Raw genomic sequence first — 23,014 nt, 5'->3', positions numbered from 1 at the left:
GCTCTACTGCTACTAGTGTGTGTAAGATATTGTTAATGAGCGGGGTCATCGCTGGTCAGCATGGACTCAGTGGGCCGAAGGGCCTGTTTCCGCACTGTATCTCCAAACTCAACGAAACACGGGAGATGGGCATGGACTTTAATGAGTACCTCATCAACGGATCAAAGTATTTACTCTGGAAAAGATCGGGAAGATCCGAAATACAAGAGGAAGAGACAGGGAAAAAATCTGGATGCTGGAAATGGGAGGCAGAAGACCGGGACTGCTCGTTGTCTGAACTAATTGAAGTTTGGAGAAGGGCTAATGAGCCAATGGAAAAATGAAGTGTTGTTCATTGAGAATTTGATGGACTCTTGTGAAACAGTGTTAGAGGTCAGTCAATGTCGGGATGCAGTATTACAGTGATAGGCCACTGAAAACTCAGGGTCACTTTTGCAATTAAATGGGGGTGTGTAGAAGAGTGATTCCCCCATCGATGTTTGGTTTCCCTGGTGTCGAGAAGGCCACACTGTGAGCACTGAGTGCAAATTAGAACACGTAGGGGCAGATAGTTGCTTCACCTGGGAACAGTGTTACACAGATGGGAGGAGGAGGGGTGGTAATGGGCAACACATTGGCGCATGGGGTGGCACAGTGGCGTGGCGGTAGAGTTGCTGCCTTACAGCTCCGGAGACCCGGGTTTGTTCCCGACAACGGGTGCTGTCTGTGCGGAGCTTGTATGTTCTCCCTGTGACCTTCGTGGGTTTTCTCCAGGAGCTCCGGTTTCCTCACGTACTCCAAAGGCTTACAGGTTTGTAGGCGAATTGGCTTTTGGTAAGATTACAAATTGTCCTAAGTGTGTAGGATAGTGTTGGTGTACGGGGTGTTCGCTGGTCGGTGTGGACTCGGTGGCCCGAAGGGCCGGTTGCCACACCGTGTCACTCAAGACGAAGGTCTGAAAGGATGGGTGATGCTTCTCCTGAGGTGGCTTTGCTGGGAGATTGGGAATAGTGAAGACGGAAGAATGGATTCCAACGTCCCAGAGGGAAATAGTTAGTTAGGAATGCTAAAAGATGGGGAAAGGGAAAGAGGTGCATAAGGACGGCATTACAATGAAGATCCTGGATGATCCAATGAACGCAGAAGAAGTTTGGGTTAAAAGTAGGAAAAATGAGACGTCTATCCTTGGTCTGAGAGTGAGAATTGGCATAAATACACAGTGCAGCAAATAAAGAAATAGCATTTGGGTGCTCTATTGGTTGGTATTGATTTATTATTGTCACGTGTACCGAAATACAGTAAAAAACTCTGTTCGAGTGCTATCCAGACAAATCGCACAACACAATGGTACAATCAAGCCATGCACAGTCCAAAGGGGAGCGCAAAGAGAAAGATACCGCAGTACAGAATATAGTGTTACAGTGTTATAGAGTTAAAGTTGCAGAGAATGTGTTGACATAAAAAGTTCAAGGGCCTCAGTGAGGTAGGTTGGGAGGTCAGGTCTGCACCCCTATCTATAGGATAGGGGTTGCCAACTTCCTCACTCCAAAATACAGGACAAGGTGATGTCACCGCCCTGCGCCCCACGTGACCTCACCCAGCCAACGGCCACGTGCTCCCGCTCCACCAACCCGTGACCCGCGTGGGTTTTCTCCCAGATCTTCGGTATCCTCCCCCACTCCAAAGACGCACGGGTTTGTAGGTGAATTGGCTTGGTATACATGTAAATTGTCCCTGGTGTGCGTGTAGGGTAGCATTAATGTGAGGGGATCACTGGTCGGCGTGGACTCGCTGGGCTGAAGGTCCCTTTTTTCGGCGCTGTATCCCTAAGCTAAACTAAACTAAATTCTTCGGTGGGGGAGAAGAGGGAAAGACCGGGGTGTAAATGGCCCTTGCTTTGGCACCTGTTGTAGGAGAAGCTCCAACTGAGGAAGGGACATCAGCAGTACCGGGGGAAAGGGACCATCATCAGGCTAGATACGATCGAGGCGGGGAGACTGGGGGCACGGTCGGTGGTCACGGTAGCTGTGGGAGTCCACGGGCTTTCGGAGGTTGCTTATCTATCCCGCAAAATGGAGGTGGAGAAGTCAAGGACAGGAAGAGACAGATAGGCAGGGTAGAGATTGGCAGCAGGGCCGTCTTTACAGCATTATGGGCCCCGGGCAAAGCAGTGTACTGGGGCCCCTACGACAACTACTCACAGGAATAAACACTGTACACTCCGCCACCCCCCTTTCCCCAGCACCCCCATTTCCCCCACTCTCTCTTCCCCCCCCACCACCAACCCCCACCCTTGCTGTCCCCCTCCCCAGTCCCACTCTGCCTCCTCCCACCTCCACTCTCTCCTCCTCCCACCCTCCCCGTCGCCCCCACCGTTACTCTCCCCACCCCCCTTTCCCTACCAGCCCCCCCTGTCGTGCCGGCGAAAAGCACTTACCGAAAAGCACTTAGCGATGGACTTAGGGTGCTACATTGTTGCGAAAAGCACTTACAGATCGCTGTGAGAAGCACTTAGGGACCGAAAATGTTGCGATAAAAACACTTATTGAACCTACATTTTTAAAGAAGTATTTATTTATTGCAAGTCACTTAACATACACAGATCAGCATGGGGCCCCTATGCTCGTGGGGCCCCTATGCTCGTGGGGCCCCGGGCAAGTGCCCATCAGGCCCATGCGTTAAGACGGCCCTGATTGGCAGCAAACTTTCGGTTTGCAAGAAGCAGCAGAGAGATTGCTCTCCGTACCGCATCTAATTGCCCTTGAGAAAGATTGAACAGCGAGACTCCGCGCAGCTATCAAATCTGAGTCGTCGTAAAGCCTTGTTATAATGATATAGCACTGCCAAAATATTAATTTCACACAAGGTGTGTTGCAACTAAAATAATGGGCTGAGCAAGGGATAGTTGTATGACCTGGAAGTCTCATTATCTAGCTCAGTGGTTTTTATAATATTGTTTATTGTCCTCACCAACACAGCACGAACTATGAACTTCACAGGGCTGGTTGTTTTTGGGAAGAATATTATTGAGAGATGAACCGGAGTTTGCAATGCGGTCATTTTACACACTCTTCAGTGCATTAGTTATTTCACACTGGATTATACTGGAGATTTCACTCGATGAGACCACTTGTGCAGGAACAGATAAAGCTGGTGATACTCAGTAACATGGAGGAAGGAACTGGTTTAGACCGAAGATAGACACAAAATGTTGGAGTAACTCAGCGGGACAGGCAGCATCTCTGGAGGGAAGGAATGGGCGACGTTTCGGGTCGAGGCCCTTCTTCAGACTGTCAGAATGAGTCTGTAGAAGGTGCTCGGAGGGAATGGAGGTATTTGGATCACGTGTAGGCAGATGGAGATTTGTTTAACCTGGCATCATGTCCAGCACAGACATTGTGGGCTGAAGGGCCTTTTCCTGTGCTGTACTGTTCTATGTTCTATGAAGAATGAGGTGCGATCACCAAAAATGAATGACAGGAGAATTATCCGATCATCTCCACTTTGGCTAACTATAGTGCTATCAATATGTGCAACCGTTTACAAATTTTAGTTTAGTTTAGAGATACAGCATGGAAACTGGTCCTTCAGCCCACTGAGTCCGCGCCGACCAGCAATCACCCTGTACATTGGGTCTATCCTACAACTTACAGAAGCTAATCAAACTATCAACTCGCACGTCCTTGGGATATGGGAGGAAACCGGAGCTCCCGGAGCAAACCCACGCAGTCCCAGGGAGAACGTGCAAACTCCAAACAGGCAGCACCCGTAGTCAGGATCGAACTCTGGTCTCTGGCGCTGTAAGGCAGCAACTCTACCGCTGCTCCACAGGTCACTCTTCACCCTACCAATATTTCCCTCGTTTTCCTATCACTGCACAAGCTTCTTTACTTCATTGCACAGGAGGCCCTAACTGTTAAGTTCATCTTATTATCTCTTGTCGGCATTTCTCACGATGGACCTGATGGAAATATATAAAAGACGGAAAGGCGTAGATAGGGTAGACAGTCAGAATCTTTTTTTCCAGGATGGAAAAATCGAAATCAATCTTAACATTTGGTTGTTGTGGGCCGAATGGTCTGTTCCTGTGCTGTCCTGTTGTATATTATAACGTCTACCACAGGCAGTAGGTCCCATGGGATCGCCACATCACTCTCACGTTACCCCTCGGGTAAAGTTTAGTGGAGGTGTGCAGGGCAGGTTTCTTTATACACAGAGGGTGGTGCATGCCTGGAATGTGCGGGTAAGGGTGGTGGTGATGGAGGCAATACCATAATGCCATTTAAAAGACTTTTAGACAGGCACGTGGATATGCAAATAATGGAGGGATACAGATTATGTGCAGACAGATGAAAATAGTTTATCTTGACATCTGGATATTGTGGGCTGAATGGCCTGTTCCTGTGCTGTACTGCTGTATACTATAACTTCTACCACAGAGGACAAAGGCAGTAGGTCCATGGGATCGCCACAACCCGAAGGTTCACATCAAATTCACACAACATCTGAATCTGGGAATAGAGAACAGTTATTCACTGATCCTCTCTACCTGTCTCTCTACCTCTCTACTGTTCCTCTCTACCCGGACTCTGGGACAGGTTAGACACAAAGTGCTGGAGCAACTCAATGGGTCAGGAAGCGTCTCTGGAGAAAAGCAGTTAGGTGACGTTTCGGGTTTGAAGTGAAGAACCGTAGAAGGCTCTCAAGCCAAAACGTCACATATTCCTTTTCTCCAGAGATCCTTTCTGACCTGCACTACTCCAGCACTTTGTGTCTCTCTTCGGTGCCAGCCGGCATCTGTGGTTCCTTCCTGCCCATTCATTCACTGTGGGTGGGTTTCGAACCTGAAACTCCCACCCCAACGCACCGTGGGAGCGCCGTCTCCAGGAGAACCACGGGTGGTTCAAGAATCACCGATCACCACCGCCGTCTGAAGGGTGCTTAGGGACATAGAAACATAGAAACATAGAAAATAGGTGCAGGAGTAGGCCATTCGGCCCTTCGAGCCTGCACCGCCATTCAATATGATCATGGCTGATCATCCAGCTCAGTAACCTGCACCTGCCTTCTCTCCGTACCCCCTGATCCCTTTAGCCACAAGGGCCACATCTAACTCCCTCTTAAATATAGCCAATGAACTGGCCTCAACTACCTTCTGTGGCAGTGAATTCCACAGACTCACCACTCTCTGTGTGAAGAAATGTTTTCTCATCTCGGTCCTAAAAGACTTCCCCCTTATCCTTAAGCTGTGACCCCTGGTTCTGGACTTCCCCAACATCGGGAACAATCTTCCCGCATCTAGCCTCTCCAACCCCTTAAGAATTTTACATGTTTCTATTAGATCCCCCCTCAGTCTTCTAAATTCCAGCGAGTATAAGCCCAGTCTATCCAGTCTTTCATCATCTAAAAGTCCTGCCATCCCAGGGATCAATAAATGCTGCCCTTCCTCCCGATGCTCGCCGCTGTCACCTAATAAAACACCAGCCATCCTGCAAATTCCAGGAAGGAATAATCAAAAATACAAAATAATTATTTTTTTTCACATCACTTACCAAACTCGGAGAGTTGATAACGGCCACGTTGTACCCGTACTGGAACGAAGACCCAAACACGGACACGAGAGTCGCTAACGCCAGCACAACCGTCAAATGCTGCGGAAAAGTAAAGTCACCTTGTCACTGAACCGTTTATTTTGAGAGAGCGCGGTAATAAACGGTAAAGAAAATATTGGAACGATAAAAGTGGCTTTTTTTTGCTAGGCTGCTGTGTAATTTATTTTAATGATTTAAAGTTTTATCAGGTTCATGATCTGCAGTACTGTAACCAAAGGTAATGGAGCAGAGCAAGATAGACCACTCGACCCTAAAAACCGTAGTATGTCATGGTATCATTTTAGTAGGCAGAAACTTACAGAAACAGAAATAACAAAAATCTGTGAAGTGATAGATGAGATATGTTCAGCATTTTAATGGTATAATCACACATACTGTTCCCCAAAACACTGATTACACTGCGAGAGGCATAGCGAACGGCAGGTTTTGCTTACTAAAATGGCCCCTTTGCGTACTACACTTCAGTATGGGCGATTTCAACGGAGTGGTCCATCTTGTTCCTCTAGTATCTTTGACTATAACCTTCCATGTGCAAGTCGTAACCAGTTCTTTTCTACACGTTACTGAGTATCAACATTACTCTACATCCTACCAGAATTTGACTTCTCAAAGTGCTATACCTCACCCTTGTCTGGATTAAATTATATTTCCCATACACCACCCAACATCTTTCTGACCTACGTTCCACAGTATCGTCAGACAACCTTCTTTGATAGCTACTCCACCAATTTCCACGTCATCTGCATGCTGACTAATTAAGCCACTTAAATTCTCATTTATACATGCTACAAACATCAAAGGTCCCAGCAACAATCCCCGCTGTTTGTTACCAACTTCCAGTTGGAAAATCCACCATCCATCTCAACCCTGTCTCCAAATTTGCACCCAGTTTTCTAACCTGCCTGCTATATTTTGTACCTTAACCTTCCAGATTAGTTTAGAACTCACTTACTCATGCTCGATTATTTTGATTCTTTACTTCATGGACCAGTTTACCAAAATCCATTTAGTGAGAATCTTTTGCAATCCTAAGCACACACACGCATGCACTATTGTGACACTCAAGTCGCCAAGGGATCTACAGCATGCACGGAAGCTCCATGTCACTTGGTTGCTTTCCTAGTATGGTCAATAATTTGAAGGGTCCCCACCCCAAAAGGTCACCTATCCATCTCTCCACAGATGCTGCCTGACCCGCTGAGTTCCTCCAGCATTTTGTGTTTTACTCAAGGTGGTCACGGTGGCGCAGCAGTAGAGTTGCTGCCTTACAGCGAAGGCAGCGCCTGAGACTCAGGTTCGATCCTGACTACGGGCGCCGTCTGTACGGAGTTTGTACGTTCTCCCTGTGACCTGCGTGGGTTTTCTCCGAGATCTTCGGTTTCCTCCCACACTCCAAAGACGTACAGGTATGAAGGTTAATTGACTGGGTAAAATCTAAACATTGTCCCTAGTGTGTTTAGGATAGTGTTAATATGCGGGGATCACTGGGCGGCGCGGACTCGGTGGGCCGAATGGCCTGTTTCCACCGTATATCTCTAAAATAATGATTCCAGCATCTGCTGTTCCTTGTGTTTCCATTAGTCAATAATTTATTTTGTTTTCTCTTTTCTTTGATTAAAACTGTTTAACCCATTTGGCTGCTGGTTTTCTTGTTTACAACCGTTGTAGGCTAACTGTTAGTTGAATAAGGAATGCGCCTTGTATCTATTACAAGTCTGAATCGTTTTTGGATTCAGATTCATGGTCAACCTCTACCACTCCAGCATCTTGCCCACCTGTCCAATCTTCAGATGCAAATCTAGCTGCTGCGTCGGACCAACATAGCTAAAGCAGATTGTTTACCTTCTTGAATCTGCACAATCGCACACCAGCAGAGATAGTCACACTTACAAGGAGCCACACATAAATACACACTTGTACACACTAACACTTAGGGCGGCACACTGGTACAGCTGCTGCCTCACAGCGTCAGAGACTTGGTTTCGATGTGTACACAAACACAGACAAACTCTCACAGACATGCACAGACAACACACACACGCATGCACAAATGCATGCACAAACACAAGCACACACATATGCACACATGCATACAGATACGCACCGAAACACACTAATTTATACACAGACACCATGTATACAGCCACACACATGCACACAAACAGATATTCCCACACCCATGCATACGCACATACAGACACGCATACACACATTCGTTTGGACTCACACACATGCAATAACACTGATAATGGGACATCAATCAATCAATCACTTAAAGCATATTTGGACAGGTACATGGATGGGAATGTTTGGATGGATCTGGGCCAAATGTGGTCTCGCATAGATGGGGCAACTTGGTTGCCATGGACAAGTTGAGCCGGGGCGTCTGCTTCCATTCTGAATGACATTATGAGTCTATGATAGACACACAACGCTGGAGTAACTCAGCGGGTCAGACAGCATCTCTGGAGAAAAAGAATAGGTGACGTTTCGGGTCGAGACCCTTCTTCAGACTTCAGAGTCTATGAGGTGCCTATCTGTTTCGTTGAGGGTTGTGCAGTTGATAAGGTTTCTGTGGATCTTTGACAAGGACCAAAAAGGTAAATATCATCAGATCCAAGGCAAGTTGGGAACTTGCATCCAAACCAGGCTTAGCTCTTAGGGCTAAGGGAATCAAGGGATATGGGGGAAAAAGCCGGAACGGGGTACTGATTGTGGATGATCAGCCATGATCATATTGAATGGCGGTGCTGGCTCGAAGGGCCAAATGGCCTACTCCTGCACCTATTTTCTATGTTTCTATGTAACAGGGGGGGGGGGGGGCACAACAAAATGCTGCAGATTGTTGCATTCCAAGATGTAGGAGTCTGCGCTGAGTGATTACACTGTGCGGAAATGCCCGCCTGCTCATGCCCACTAAAGTGATGGAACCGTGCAAAATCCTCGTTCACAGGGATGCATGTAAAAGAAAAATTGATATGCCGCAGACACAGTGTGAATCCTGTAAGTACATGGAACGATATGCCTTGTGACGTACACTACCCTCTGTTGTATACTTGCAAATGATTGTTGAAGGAAACAGCACCTAGAATGCGTGTCATTGGATCTGAGATGCTTTGGGAGCTCCTGAGCTGGGTTTGATGATAGAATGAAATTAGGATATAACCACAACCTCATTCCTTGCATCGACACAATGCACGGTATTGATCCAGGAAATTCCAGTGTCACTGGCCCAGTGCAATACCCTTTAACATTAACCCAGGAGCACTTCAGAGGCCCGTTGTATTAGGAATGGAATCATGTACAACATTCTTCATTTTGCACTTGCTCAGAGAAAGATAAATCTCCAACACATTCCAGCTCTGATCAAGGGACATTGACCTGAACGATCACCTCCATCAGATGCTGCCCAACGTGCTAAGTGTTTCCAGCATATCTGTTTTAAACTTTTAGGTTTCCAGCGCCCACTATGATTTATTTTCACAATACAGGGGAAGCAATACTAGTCACAGGCAAGGCATAGAGACACCATTTGACCTTCGCTGAAGAACAATGAAGACAGGAGGTAGAAAATGACCAGGAGAAGATAGAACTCACCCCCTTCCTTGCTCCAGAAGCATCCATACTTTGCTGCTTCTCCCCAACTTCCTGACTTCCTTCAGCATCCCGCTTTTCCGCAGGTTCCTGATTCTCCACAGCCTCCTGATTCTCCATAGTTTCCCGATTCACCACAGCCTCCTGAAGTGAAATGTCTTGAGAGTTGACACTTTGCACTTTGAACGCGTTATCTGGTAGACTGCATGATTGCCTGTTGATATGTAAAACTGGTTCAAGTCCAGGGATTAAATGAACATCACAGTGATTACATTTTAACAACAGCTCAGTGAAAACTCCTTTCACTGACAAAGGGTTACATGAAACAGGAAAGGATCATCGAGTCATAAAGCAGGGAAACTGATCCTTCAGCCGATTTCATCCACGCCGACTAAGATGCCCCACCTAAGCTAGTTCCATTTCCCCATGTTTGGCCCATATCCATCTAAACTTTCTCAATCCATCCACCTACCCCAGTGTCTTTTAGATGTTGATAGCTCTGCCAGGACCCCAACAGTTTCATCCCTGACTTCCATATCATCCTAGAATACACTTGACCGAGCCCTGAGAATATACACACCTTCAAGTCCATCACGGCTGCCAATTTGGAGTGTTGTGTGCCGTTCTGGATGCCCCATCCGTGGAACGATGTTGAAGCTTTGGAAAAAGTGCAGAAGAGGTTTTCCAGAATGTTGCCTGGATTAGAGGATGTTATCAATAAGAAGAGGTTGGACAAACTTAGATCGGTTTTTTTTCTGGAGTATCGGAGACTGAGGGGAGTCCTGACAGAAGAATATAAAATTGTAAGAAGCGGTGAACGGGTAGACAGTCAGAACCTTTCTCACCAGGGTGGAAGGGTCAAACGCTTGAGGGCATGCATGGCTTTAAAATGAGGAGCAAGGTTTAAAGGAAATGTATGGGTCGAGGATTTTTTTATACACATGTGGTGGTGGGTGCCTGTAACATGCTGCCAGGGTGGTGGTGGAGGCAGATACGACTGCGGCCTTTATAAGGCTTTTGGACAGTCCCATGGATATGCAGGGAATGGAGGGGCATGGATCACATTCAGGCAGAGTAGATTAATTTAACTTGACATCATATTCGGCATGGACATTGTGGCTGAGAACTATTTCTGTGCTGTACTTTTCTATGTTCACCTCCCCTTTCGTAATATTGACATGTTTCAGAACATCACTCCTCTCTCCCCGGAGATCCCGATCTTTTCCAGAGTAAATACTTTGATCCACAGATGAGAAGTATTCATTAAAGTCCATGCCCATATCTCCCGTGTTTCGTTGAGTTTGGAGATACAGTGCGGAAACAAGCCCTCCGGCCCACTGAGTCCACGCCGACCGGCGATCACCCCGCTCATTAACAATATCCTACACACACTGGTGACAATTTACACTTACACCAAGCCAATTAACCTACAAACCTGTACGTCTTTGGAGCGTGGGAGGAAGCCGAAGATCTCGGAGGAAACTCACGCAGGTCATGGGGAGAACGTACAAACTCTGTACAGACAGCACCCATAGTCGGGATCGAACCCAGGTCTCTGGCGCTGCATGCGCTGTAAGGCAGCAACCGCCGTGCCACCGTGCCACCCTTTGTCTCCACACATGGGATATCATTACTTCTTAGGGCACCTAATCTGTCCTTGGTTACCCTTTTGCTCTTAATATACTGAAAGAATCTCTTAGCCTTTACCTTATCTAGGATAACTGCGGATATCTCTTGTTCCCCTTGTATTCCCCCCGCCTTTATTCTTAAATGTACGCCAACATTCCTTACACACCTCAAAGGATTTGCCAGATTCCAACAGTCTAGACCTGTAGCAAACCTTCTTTATCCTGGCCAGAGCATCAATATCCCTCGTCAAACAGTGTTCTCTAATCCTGAGAGTCTTGCCCTTCATGTTTAGGTTTATTATTGTCACGTTTATTGGTTTTGGATGTGATCCAATCTGATCAGATAATACGATACATAAATACAATCAAGCCAAACTCAAGTACAATGGGCAGAGCAAAGGGGAAGATGCAGAGTGCAGAATCTTGTTCTCAGCATTGTAGCGCAACAGTTCCACGGACAAAGTCCAATGTCCGCAGTGGGGTAGAGGTAAACCAAACAGTACGCTGGCTTATGGAAGGACCGTTCAAAAGCCTGACAAAATGGGGGGAAGAGGCTGTTCCAGAGACTGGTGGTGCGCGCTTTCAAGCTTCTGTACCTTTCAACCATGGGGAGTTAGGTTAAGAATGAATGACCAGGGTGGGACAGGTCTTTGATTATGTTGATTGTTTTTCTAAGGCAGCATGAAAGTGTAGATGGCGTCAATAATAATAATATTAATAATAATAATACATTTAATTTATATAGCGCTTTTCAGGAAACTCAAAGACGCTTTACAGAGCAAACAAGACATACAAACAAACAAACAAAAGATTTGTCCAGACGGAGAAGCAGCGAACAAACAGCGCCAGCGTCCTCTCACGTCAGGGTCCGGCGTAAATGGTTGACAATAAACAATAAACAGTAAATGGTTGACAATAAACAATAAAGAGCACAAGACACACAATTACAATTTAACACAGACAACCATCACAGTGATTGCTCCAGGCACACCCTCACTGTGATGGAAGGCAAAGAAAAGTCTTAGCTCCTCCTCAGTCTTCTCCCGCGGTCAGGCAGTCAAACTGCTGCCTCGAGGCGATCGAGGCTCCCGACTTTTGAAACTCCCGCCGGGTGATGGAAGGCCCCAGGGCCGAGCCCAGCAGGCCGATGAAGGTCCTAAGCCCCCACCGGGCGATGGAAAGTGCCGCGGCCGAGCCACGCAGGGCGATGAAGGTCCTGCGAGCGGGTCGATCGAGCCTCGTGATTCAGGGCGGTCGAAGCTGCTACGGCTGGAGCTCCCGAAAGCCGGTCGCCAGCCAGGGACCCGCGAGCTCCCGATGTTGCGGTCTGCAGGGCCCGTGGCCGAAGCCTCCGAGATGGTAAGTCCAGGCCCTGCGACCAGAGGCTTCAAGGTCGATCCCAGCTGGAGGCCGCCGACTCCACAGTGTTAGGCCATAGCGCAAACGGAGATACGACACGATAAAGGTTGCATCTTCGTTGAGGAGGAGATTTAGAAAAAAGGTTTCCCCCACCACCCCCCACATATACAAAAATAGGTCAATACATACATTTAAGCGGTAACAATAGACAGACAGAAAAAGACGGAGAGAGTGCCGGTGAGCCACAGCCGCAAGGCGTAGCCACGCCCCCATTATGGTGGGGTGTCTGGAAGTTGGGCCTGAACTCTCTCTATCTCACGTTAAAATGCCTCCCACTGGCCAGACATCCCTTCACCTGTAAACAGCCCCTTGCATTCAACCTTCGTAAGTTCCTGTCTAAAAATTAGTCTTGCCCTAATGTAGGGCCTTAACTTGTGACCCACTCCTATCATTTTCCATAACCATTTTCAAACTAATCGAATCTAATCAAGCTGAGTCGATGACCTTTGGGGCGGCACGGTGGCGCAGCGGTAGAGTTGCTGCCCTACAGCGCCAGAGACCAGGGTTCGATCCCGACCACGGGCGCTGTCTGTATGGAGTTTGTACGTTTTCCCCGAGAGTTGCGTGGGTTTTCTCCGGGTGCTCCGGATTTCTCCCACGCTCCAAAGACGTGCAGGTTTGTAGGATAATTGGATTCGGTAAAAATTGTAAATTGTCCCTGGTGTGTAGGATAGTGCTCGTGTACGGGGATCGCTGGTCGGTGCGGACTCAGTGGGCCAAGGGGCCTGTCCCCACTCTGTATCTCTAAACTAAACTAAACTAAGCTAAAATGATGGTTCCTGGTCGCAAAATGCACCCCATTAACACTCCGACCACTTATCTTGCCTCATTGTACATAAGGAGGTTAAGTGTTGTCCCCTCTCTGGTAGTGCCATGTACTGCCTGAGGAAAATTTACTGGGCACATTTAACATATTTTGCTCCATCCAAGCTTTTTACACTCTGACAGTCCCAGTCAACACAAAGGAAGCTAAAAATCACCTACCATTCCAACTCTATTATTCCTCTGTCGGGCTATCTATAATATAGAAACATAGAAACATAGAAAATAGGTGCAGGAGTAGGCCATTCGGCCCTTCGAGCCTGCACCGCCATTCAATATGATCATGGCTGATCATCCAGCTCAGTAACCTGTACCTGCCTTCTCTCCATACCCCCTGATCTCTTTAGCCACAAGGGCCACATCTAACTCCCTCTTAAATATAGCCAATGAACTGGCCTCAACTACCTTCTGTGGCAGTGAATTCCACAGACTCACCACTCTCTGTGTGAAGAAATGTTTTCTCATCTCGGTCCTAAAAGACTTCCCCCTTATCCTTAAGCTGTGACCTCTGGTTCTGGACTTTCCCAACATCGGGAACAATCTTCCCGCATCTAGCCTCTCCAACCCCTTAAGAATTTTATATGTTTCAATAAGATCCCCCCTCAGTCTTCTAAAGATAATCTCCCTACATATTTTCTCCTCTAATACCCACCGACGATTGGGGGCTGCTATTACAATCCCTTCACAGTGATCATGCTCTTCTTTCTAAGTTTTTGCCATATTTGCTCACTGGACCTTCCCCCCCAGGAATGTTTTTCCTAAATACTGATGCGATGTTCTCCCTAATCAAGAATGCAGCCCCTCTCCGCTCACCTCCATCATGACTGCAGCATCTGTACTCCGGTACATTGAGCTGCCAGCCTTGCCCGTCCGTCAGCTGGGGTTTAGTGATAGCTATGATATCACAATCCCATCTGCCGACGAAAAATACCCTGAGCTCATATGCCTGACCTGGCAGACTTTTTGCATTAAAATAAATACAGTGCTATTTATTTTATACAAATGTCAAACAAAACTTTCCACCACACCGCTAGGATCGGACAAGGCAATCATGGCTATACTTTATTCTTAAGAGCATCAAATACAACGGCCATTGGGATCAACCAAACGAGATTATTCATCAAACAAAGGTTCATGTGGTCTTTCACCTTTTGTTTAATTGTTGTTGTTTGTTTACACTATTAACCATAACAGATCTCTCCTGGACACTCCTCCATTCCTAGCTCTCAGAATGCTCTGGCAACAGCTGGTAAGGGTGGCACATTGGAGAGGTGGTTAGAGCTGCTGCCTTACAGCGTCCGAGACCCGGGTTCCATCCTGACTACGGGCACCATCTGTAGGTCTTCCCAGTGACCACGTAGGTTTTCTCCGGTGCTCCAGTTCCTCCCACACTCCAAAGACGTGCAGGTTTGTAGGTTCATTGGCTTCGGTAACGTTGCCCCTAGTGTGTAGGATAGAACTAGTGTGCGGGTGACTGGTGGTCAGTGTGGACTCGGTGGGCTGTTTCCACACTGTATCTCTAAAATCTAAGGTAAAGTCTAAAGTCTAGCAGCTTTCAATCATGCACCTCAGAGAAACACATACGTGCGTTCAGTGTTTTCTTTCAAAACTAACTCCCAAGGCAGCTAAACAGGGTGGGGGGGGGGGGGTGGGGGAGGGGTCTCCCTGTCGGTTTGCTCCTGGGCCTGGCCAAGATGGCCATTCGCGGGTCCAGGAAGCGAATAGTCGATGGTCACACCAGAGTTCTTCCGTGGCAGCACGGTGGCGCAGCGGTACAGTTGCTGCCTTACAGCGAACGCAGTGCCGGAGACCCGGGTTCAATCCCGACTACGGGTGCCGTCTGTACGGAGTTTGTACGTTCTCCCCGTGACCTGCGTGGGTTTTCTCCGAGATCTCCGATTTCCTCCCACACCCCAAAGACGTGCAGGTATGTAGGTTAATTGGCTTGGTAAATGTTAAAAAGAATTGTCCCTCGTGGATGTAGGATAGAGTTGATGTGTGGGGATCGCTGGTCGGCGCGGACCCGGTGGGCCGAAAAGGCCTGTTTCCGTACTGTATCTGTAAACTAGACTTGAAGCCAGATATTACCCGCATGAATGAATTGGCCAAGTTCTCTCTGGGGGTAGTCTTCTCTAAGTTTCGCATTCTGGAACCTTCTTCTTGCAATAGTTGTTCCCTCGTTGTCACAGCCGATGTGTTGGACCCTGCTTCTTTTACACGAATTTCCCTTTCAATCTTCGAAAGGAAGCCTTTGTTCTAACCCAAGTCTCTCGTGACTTTAAAGTCAATCGTTTCAGGTTGTCATTCCTCCAGGGGCTGAATAAACAAAACAGGCTAGAGAGTTCTTAATTGCATTGCCTGGTCATATCTCTTTCTCATTAAAGTTAGTTTGCAAAATGCCCATTCCTGGCACCTTATCTTCTCAAGGCCACACTTGCGATTTAGTTTATGAAGTGATAAGTTGAAATGGTAAAGTAAATGGGAAGTTATTAGAAGTCAATTGTTTGCATGCATGTTTAAGTTACTCAAGTGTTAATAAAGATTAGGTTGTACTAAACCTTGGTTTAGAGTCTTTTCTTCGACACGTCAGTTGATACCCTATAGAGGTAATAGGGTCAACAAAAGGTAGTTGAAAACAAAAAAATATCAAAGTCGTAAAAGACTTAAAAGCATTGCAAAACGCATTTTAGAAACATTAGAAGGTGCAAATTCCCAGGCAGGTGGTTCTGCTCCATTAATATCTCTAAACTAAACTAAACTAAACTAATGTCAACACCTCAGGTAGAGGTGGAACACTGGAAGTTTACCTGAGTTCCCACATTCTGCAGGAGGAGTACGCTGTCTGTAAACCAAGCCTACAGAGGAAAGTGAAAGTTCTTACCTCACCCCTACTCTGCCTGTTCACTGCAGCTCGTCGAGACCAACCCTCACCACTTCCACCTCAACCTCACAACATCCACTTCCAAAATGGCTGCTCACTTGAATCCTGACTCCTTTTTATAAGCTCCTAGGGGAAATAAGAAACACTACTTAGAATCTTTGAGCGTTTTTAAACTGTTCTCTGCTGCTCCAACTTGCTGCAAAGTCCCTCAAAGCAAAGCCTCAGCTCTTGCTCCTCAAGAACTGCATCTCAACGCACAACAGCCACTCTCAAAATGGCTGCCCCCAAAATAACCTCTGCAATTTTCACATTACACAGTTTTTCACTGTTTTTCAGTATCTTAGAACATGTGATAAAAATTAATCCAATATCAATCAGTAAAATAATTGATACCAGATTGAATTTTATACAAAGGAACGTCTTCAACTGTGCATTCCAACTGTGCTGGGCTTCTTAAATGCTGCACATCCAGTGAAGGCATGGATTTTTCAGGAAAATGCCGCCGAGTTCCAATGGAACAACGAGGGGAGGAACCTGCTGCAGCTGAAGCCATGTTTGTCCTGCTGCCCGAGTTGTGCTCTTTGAATTGAATTGAAAGATACAGCATCCCACTGAGACCACGCCGACATCGATCACCCTGGTTCTATGTTATCCCACCTTCTCATCCACTCCCAACATAAAAAGGGCAATTTACAGACGACCAATTAACCTACGAGCCCGCACGTTTTTTTGGATGTGGGGGGAAACGAACATTGGGAGAAAATCCCAACGTTTACTCACTGAGATTTTAACTAAGTGGACATTTTTTTTTTAGAGATACAGCGCGGAAACAGGCCCTTCGGCCCACCGAGTCCGCGCCGCCCAGCGATCCCCACACATTAACACTATCCTACAAACACTAGGGACAATTTTTTTAAACATTTACCCAGTCAATTAACCTACATACCTGCACGTCTTTGGAGTGTGGGAGAAAAACGAAGATCTCGGAGAAAACCCAAGCAGGTCACGGGTAGAACGTACAAACTCCGCACTGACGGCGCCCGTAGTCAGGATCGAACCTGAGTCTCCGGCGCTGCATTGGCTGTAAGGCAGCAACTCTACCGCTGCACCACCGTGCTGCCATTATTTGACTATTTTCCAGGAATTATTAAGAATCAACTTAGGGCAGCACACTGGCACAGCTGGTAGAGCCGCTGCCTCACAGCGGCAGAGACCCTGGGTTCAATCCTGACCTCGGGTGCTGTCTGTCTGTGTGGAATTTGCACGTTTTCCCTGTGACTATGTGGATTTCCTCCGGGTGTTCCGGTTCTCTCCTGCATCCCAAAGATGCGCGGGTGTGCAGATTAATTGACCTCTGTAAATTGCCCCTGGTGTGCAGGGAATGGATGAGAAAGTGGGATAGCATAGAACTAGTGTGAACGAGTGATCGATGATCGGCGTGGACTCATGGACCATTGGGCCTGTTTGCATGCTGTAATTCCAATCTAAACTAAACTAAATTGATTTCATTTGCTCAGAATGCCAAATAGGTTGGTATGAACAAGGTAGGCCAAACGAAATGTTTCCGTGTTGTTGTGACTGTATAACTCTGTAAAAATAGTGACTACCTCAGTTCAGGGCCGTCTTAACGCATGGGCCTGATGGGCACTTGCCCGGGGCCCCACGAGCATAGGGGCCCCATGCTGATCTGTGTATGTTAAGTGACTTGCAATAAATAAATACTACTTTAAAAATGTAGGTTCAATAAGTGCTTTTTTCGCAACATTTTCGGTCCCTAAGTGCTTCTCACAGCGATATGTAAGTGCTTTTCGCAACAATGTAGCACCCTAAGTCCATCGCTAAGTGCTTTTCGGTAAGTGCTTTCCGCCGGCACGACAGGGGGGGGCTGGTAGGGAAAGGGGGGTGGGGGAGAGTAACGGTAGGGGCCCCAGTACACTGCTTTGCCCGGGGGCCCATAATGCTGTAAAAACGGCCCTGCCTCAGTTACATATTTCACAGGCAAGGTCTTAACTCTGGTCTCAACCCACCCAATATCATCTCATGATTCCATTGCACAACTAAAGATCCTTCTGGTAAGTCGGGCTTTACCACTCGGGATAGACAATAAGTAATGGTTGGAACTACGATTTTAGCACACAAACATTAGATGTGCAATTGTCTCTTTAGGTTTCAGATACTTGTGAATCTTTGGGACTCAGCATCCCAGAGGATACTCATTTGCTGATTACATTCACGATTGGTTACGATGCTTTGTTTGGAATTTGGGGGAATTGTGTGATGTGGGTTGGGATGGGAAGTAGATTTTAGCAAAGGATCCTGCATTATCTGATGGAACGGCAGAGTATCCTGAAGGGCCAGAGATGTCTGCTTCTGCATCAATTCAAAACAAGCGCTGGCTCGTTCCGTTTCCCACTAAAAGCTTAGCCCGCTCGTGTGCAGAAGCTAGAATGGAGGAAGCAAGGAGGAAAAGAGAATCTCGAAAATCAGGAACCACTCCAGAACGAGAAAGAAACAAAGTGCTGGAGTAACTCAGCAGGTCAGGGTAGCGTCTCTGGAGAAAAATGATGAGTGATGTTTGGAGTTGGGACCCTTCTTCAGACCTGCTGCAAAAAATGAAGAGGAATTTCTTTAGTCAGAGGGTGGTGAATCTGTGGAATTTATTGCCACAGAAGGCTGTGGGTGCCAAGTCAATGGATATTTTTAAGGTGGAGATTGACAGATTCTTGATTGGTAATGGTGTCAGGGCTTATGGGGAGAAGGCAGGAGAATGGGGTTGAGAGAGAAAGATAGATCGGCCATGATTAAACAGACGATGGGCTGAACGGCCTAATTCTACTCCTACAACTTATGTACTCAGGAAAGCTACACATCCCTAAACCTCTGTCCCCTGTGTGGATGGAACTATCAAGGCCAGATTAGTCGAAGCAGTTACCTCTGTACGCATTGCAACATGCCAGGCGAGATCTCATGGTCTCACTCAAGAACAAGTGTCAAACAAGTTTTTAAATTTAATGACTGCCCAAAGTGCTTTACAGACGATTTCTCTTTGTAAATCAGAAACAATTTTTCTTACGTATTCCCTCAGGATTGAGATGCAAGGAATTGTATTACCAAAAAAATACACAAAGTGCTGGAGTAACTCGACAGCTCAGGCAGCATCCCTGGAGAACATGGATAGGTGACTTTTTGGGTCAGGACAATTCTTCAGACTTTAGTTACTCCGACACTTTGTGTCCTTAGGATTGAAGATGAGGCTGTTGGTGAGGCCAATGTGGAAAGTGTAGAGTGTAGGAAGGAACTGCAGGCGCTGGTTTCAATCGAAGATAGACGCAAAATGCTGGAGTAACTCCATGGGACAGGCAGCATCTCTGAAGAGAAGGAATGGGTCAGAAGAAGGTTCTCGACCCAAAACGTCATCCATTCCTTCTCTCTAGAGATGCTGCCTGTCCTGCTGAGTTACTCTAGCTTTTTGTCTATTGTGGAAACTGAAGACTCTTCCATTGATGGGGCATGCGGTTGGGTAGTTTGTGCGGTGGCCCAAACTTGTAGGGCTTCCTTGTGCTCCAGATGCATGACTTGATACCATCCAGAGCGTTCTTTATCTGCACTGAGCAGTCACAGACCATAAGACACAGGAACAGAAATAGGCCATTCGGCCCCTTGAGTCTGCTCCGCCATTCGACCATGTCTTTCCCTCTCAAACCCCATTCTCCTGCCTTCACCCCTGTAACCTTTGATGCCCTCATAGGCCCGTGATTCTCAAGAAACTCAAGAGGGGCAGCATGGTAGAGTTGCTGCCTTGCAGCGACAGAGACCCGGTGTTGATCCTGATTATTGGTGCTGTCCGTACGGAGTTTGTACGTTCTCCCAGTGACGTGCGTGAGTTTTCTCCAGGTGCTCTGCCTGGTTCCCTCCCACACTCCAAAGACGTGCAGGTTTGTATGTTAATTGCCTTGGAATAATTGTAAATTGGCCCTGGTGTGTAGGATAGTGCTAGAGTGTTGGTGATCGCTGGTCGGCACGGACTTAGTGGCCGAAGGGCCAGCTTCCATGCTGTATCTCTAAAGTCTAAAGCCTAATGTCTAATGGGTTTTCTCCGAGATCTTCGGTTACCTCCCACACTCCAAAGACGTACAGGTATGTAGGTTAATTGGCTGGGCAAATGTAAAAATTGACCCGAGTGTGTGTAGGATAGTGTTAATGTGCGGGGATCGCTGGGCGGTGCGGACCCGGTGGGCCGAAGGGCCTGTTTCTGCGCTGTATCTCTAAATCTAAAAAATCTAAAATGTCTAAACAGTAGAGATGCTGCTTTTCTTCAGGGAGGTTTTTGAGAACCTCTTTACATCTTTTCTTCCTGCCAATACTTTGCTGTGATGGAGTTTAGAATAGAATTTAGACTTTAGGCTTTAGAAATACAGCTCAGAAACAGTCCCATCGGCCCGCCAAGTCTGTGCCAACCACCGATCGCCCCGTAGACTGACACCATCCTACACACGGGGGGCAATTTCTAATTTTACCGAGGTTAATTAACCTACAACCCTGTAATCTTTGGAGTGTGGGAGGGAACTGGAGCACCCGGAGAAAACCCAGGTTGGTCACAGGGAGAACGTAAATACTCCGTACAGACAGCATGCCTCGCTCGTCAGGATCGAGCCCAGGTCTCCAGCGTTGTAAAGCAGCAACTCTACTGTGGTTTGATGGAATCCGGTGTTTGGTGTGAGGGCAATGTGACCTTCTCAGCATGGCCGGCAGAATACAAGTGGGGACATTGGTGTGGGAGAGGAGATTGCCATTGATTAGTGTAGACCTTCAGTGGATTTGGTGTATGGTCGTCAATTTGTAAGCACTGCTGGTTGTCACATACAGCAGGGAGTTCATACCCAGACCACCTCTTTTAGTGACGTTAGTTAATAAAAGCTGACCAGGACTTGTAGTATTGGAGCATTGTATGCAGTTCTGGTCACCTAGTTACAGCAACGATGCAGAGGAATTTTTGGATAGGCACGTGGATACGCAGGGAACGGTGGGATATGGATTATGTACAGGTAGATGGGTGACGGTCTTGATGTCATGTTTGGCTTAGATTTTGTGGGCCGGCGGCCTGGTTCTTATGCTGCACTGTTCTACGTTCTTAGTTTAGTTTAGAGGTACAGCGTGGAAAGAACCCCCTTCGGCACACCGGGTCCGCGCCGACCAGCGATCCCCACTACCGTGGATCAACACTATCCTACATCCACTAGGGACAATTTACATTTGTACCAAGTGGATTAACCTACAAGCCTGCACGTCTTTGGAGTGTGGGAGGACACCGAAGATCTCGGGGGAAACCCACACAGGTCACGGGGAGAACGTTGCACGCAAGACTTTGGGGAAGAATTCTCAAACACTGGGAGAAACCACACACTTTGGGGGAGAATTGCCACACTCTGGCGGAATTCTTCCTCTCCGCCAAGAACTCCTCCGACTGAGAGAACGAATGCGTCTTGGATTAATGGCAGAAAGTGAAAGATGGCTGTGCAGCGCTCCCTCAATACCACAGCAGAGCATTAGCTGAGGTATTTCAGTCCCAGGTTCCGGTAGCTGGGTAGTGGATGCCCAACCATCTAACCCAGAGACAAGAGAGAACCATCCACTGTGACAAGCGGATACTTAAACAGGTGCGTTATAATATTCAGAAAATATAGAGAATTGAAGTCCACACTTTACGCAGCATTCCAGAAAGCTCTCCTTTTGCTGTGCTGGACAATATTTAGTTCAGTTTAGTTTAGTTTAGTTTAGAGATACAGCGCTGAAATAGGCCCCTTTCGAGCCACCGGGTCCGCGCCGCCCAGCGATCCCCGCACATTAACACTATCCTACACCCACTAGGGACAACTTTTACATTTATCAAGCCAATTAACCTACAAACCTGTACGTCTTTGGAGTGTGGGAGGACACCGAAGATCTCGGAGAAAACCCACGCAGGTCACAGGGAGAACGTACAAACTCCGTACGGACAGCGCCCGTGGTCGGGATCGAACCCGGGTCTCCGGTGCTGCATTCGCTGTAAGGCAGCAACTCTACCGCTGCGCCACCGTGCCGCACTAAATTTATGGGAGCCGTTATTCCTTCGGCGCAGGGAGTAATATTCTTCACATTTCCTTGTATCTTATTGACCCGGTTAGAAAGGCTTGTAAACATTGCGTCAGTTTAGCAATCCATTAACTGCTGAACACTTTACTGACGGCACCTGAATTATTCATCCTCTGGTGTGCGATTGATTCTGCGAGAGGCCATAAAACTTTAACTTACAAGTATTACAGGTATTAAACCCGGCCAAGTCTGACTGAGACCTGCCGCTAGAGGATCAGATCAGGCCGTTTTACTTAAATCCCGACTGTAAATCCTGTCAAGTGCACAACTGCATGAAGTGGCAGGAAGGTGTAGGAAGGAACTGCAGGTGCTGGTTTAAACCGAAGATAGACACAAAATGCTGCAGTAACTCACCGGGACAGGCAGCATCTCTGGGGAGAAGGAACGGGTGATGTTTCGGGTCGAGACCCTTCTTCAGACTTCAGACTTCAGAGCAAGGGTCTCGACCCGCAACGCCACTCATTCCTTCCCTGCAGAGATGCTGCCTGTCCCGCTAAGTAGCAGGAAGGGGCAGTTTCACGTTTACCGTGGGACATTCTCCTCTGTTGACTGGGGTGTCTGCCATTTGCACAACACGCCTCTGAAATGACACCAAGTGCTGGAGTAACTCAGCGGGTCAGGCAGCATCTCCGGAGGAAAAGAATGGGAGACTGCAGATTCTGGAAGACACGATGAGAAAAATTCGAGGTGTGTTTACAAAGAGCTAGCCAGTCTGAAGAATGACTCCCGATCCAAAATGTCACCTATCCATGTTCTCCAGGGATACTCCCCGGCCTGCTGAGTTATTCCACCACTTTATGTCCTGGTTTGGAAGCCAGGACTAGATGTTGCATAGGTAGTCATGGTGCCACTGTCTGGGGTTCCTTCAGAGGAGGATATGATGGTGTTGGCAATGCCAGCAGTTTTTGTCCATCCCTTGAACTAAGAACATGGTGAAGAGGCATTTA

At 47.3% G+C, this 23,014-nt stretch overlaps 1 protein-coding gene across 5 annotated transcripts in view; it reads right to left on the bottom strand.

Annotated features, from left to right (window-relative positions):
* slc2a5 (solute carrier family 2 member 5) overlaps positions 1 to 21,913 on the bottom strand; it is a 50,386-nt gene extending 28,473 nt beyond the window's left edge. The window contains exons 1-5 of one of the 5 annotated variants that reach the window (XM_078425087.1): positions 21,844 to 21,913; positions 15,936 to 16,061; positions 9,766 to 9,842; positions 9,189 to 9,399; positions 5,532 to 5,630 (exon numbers count right to left, since the gene is read on the bottom strand). In XM_078425087.1, coding sequence (XP_078281213.1) covers positions 5,532 to 5,630; positions 9,189 to 9,305 — 216 coding nt within the window. In that variant the 5' untranslated portion in view covers positions 9,306 to 9,399; positions 9,766 to 9,842; positions 15,936 to 16,061; positions 21,844 to 21,913. Of the gene's footprint in view, positions 1 to 5,531; positions 5,631 to 9,188; positions 9,400 to 9,765; positions 9,843 to 13,867; positions 13,939 to 14,202; positions 14,668 to 15,612; positions 15,768 to 15,935; positions 16,062 to 21,843 lie in introns of those variants that run through there. The other 4 variants (XM_078425090.1, XM_078425091.1, XM_078425089.1 and 1 more) reach the window with 4 other exon arrangements.
* Positions 21,914 to 23,014: the final 1,101 nt, after the last annotated feature.

The sequence above is a fragment of the Rhinoraja longicauda genome, chromosome 30 (genome assembly GCF_053455715.1).
Source record: "Rhinoraja longicauda isolate Sanriku21f chromosome 30, sRhiLon1.1, whole genome shotgun sequence".
In the NCBI taxonomy this organism is placed as follows: Eukaryota; Metazoa; Chordata; class Chondrichthyes; order Rajiformes; family Arhynchobatidae; genus Rhinoraja; species Rhinoraja longicauda.
The sequence above is the reverse complement of the archived record's forward strand: the minus strand, read 5'-3'. Positions and strand labels throughout refer to the sequence as shown.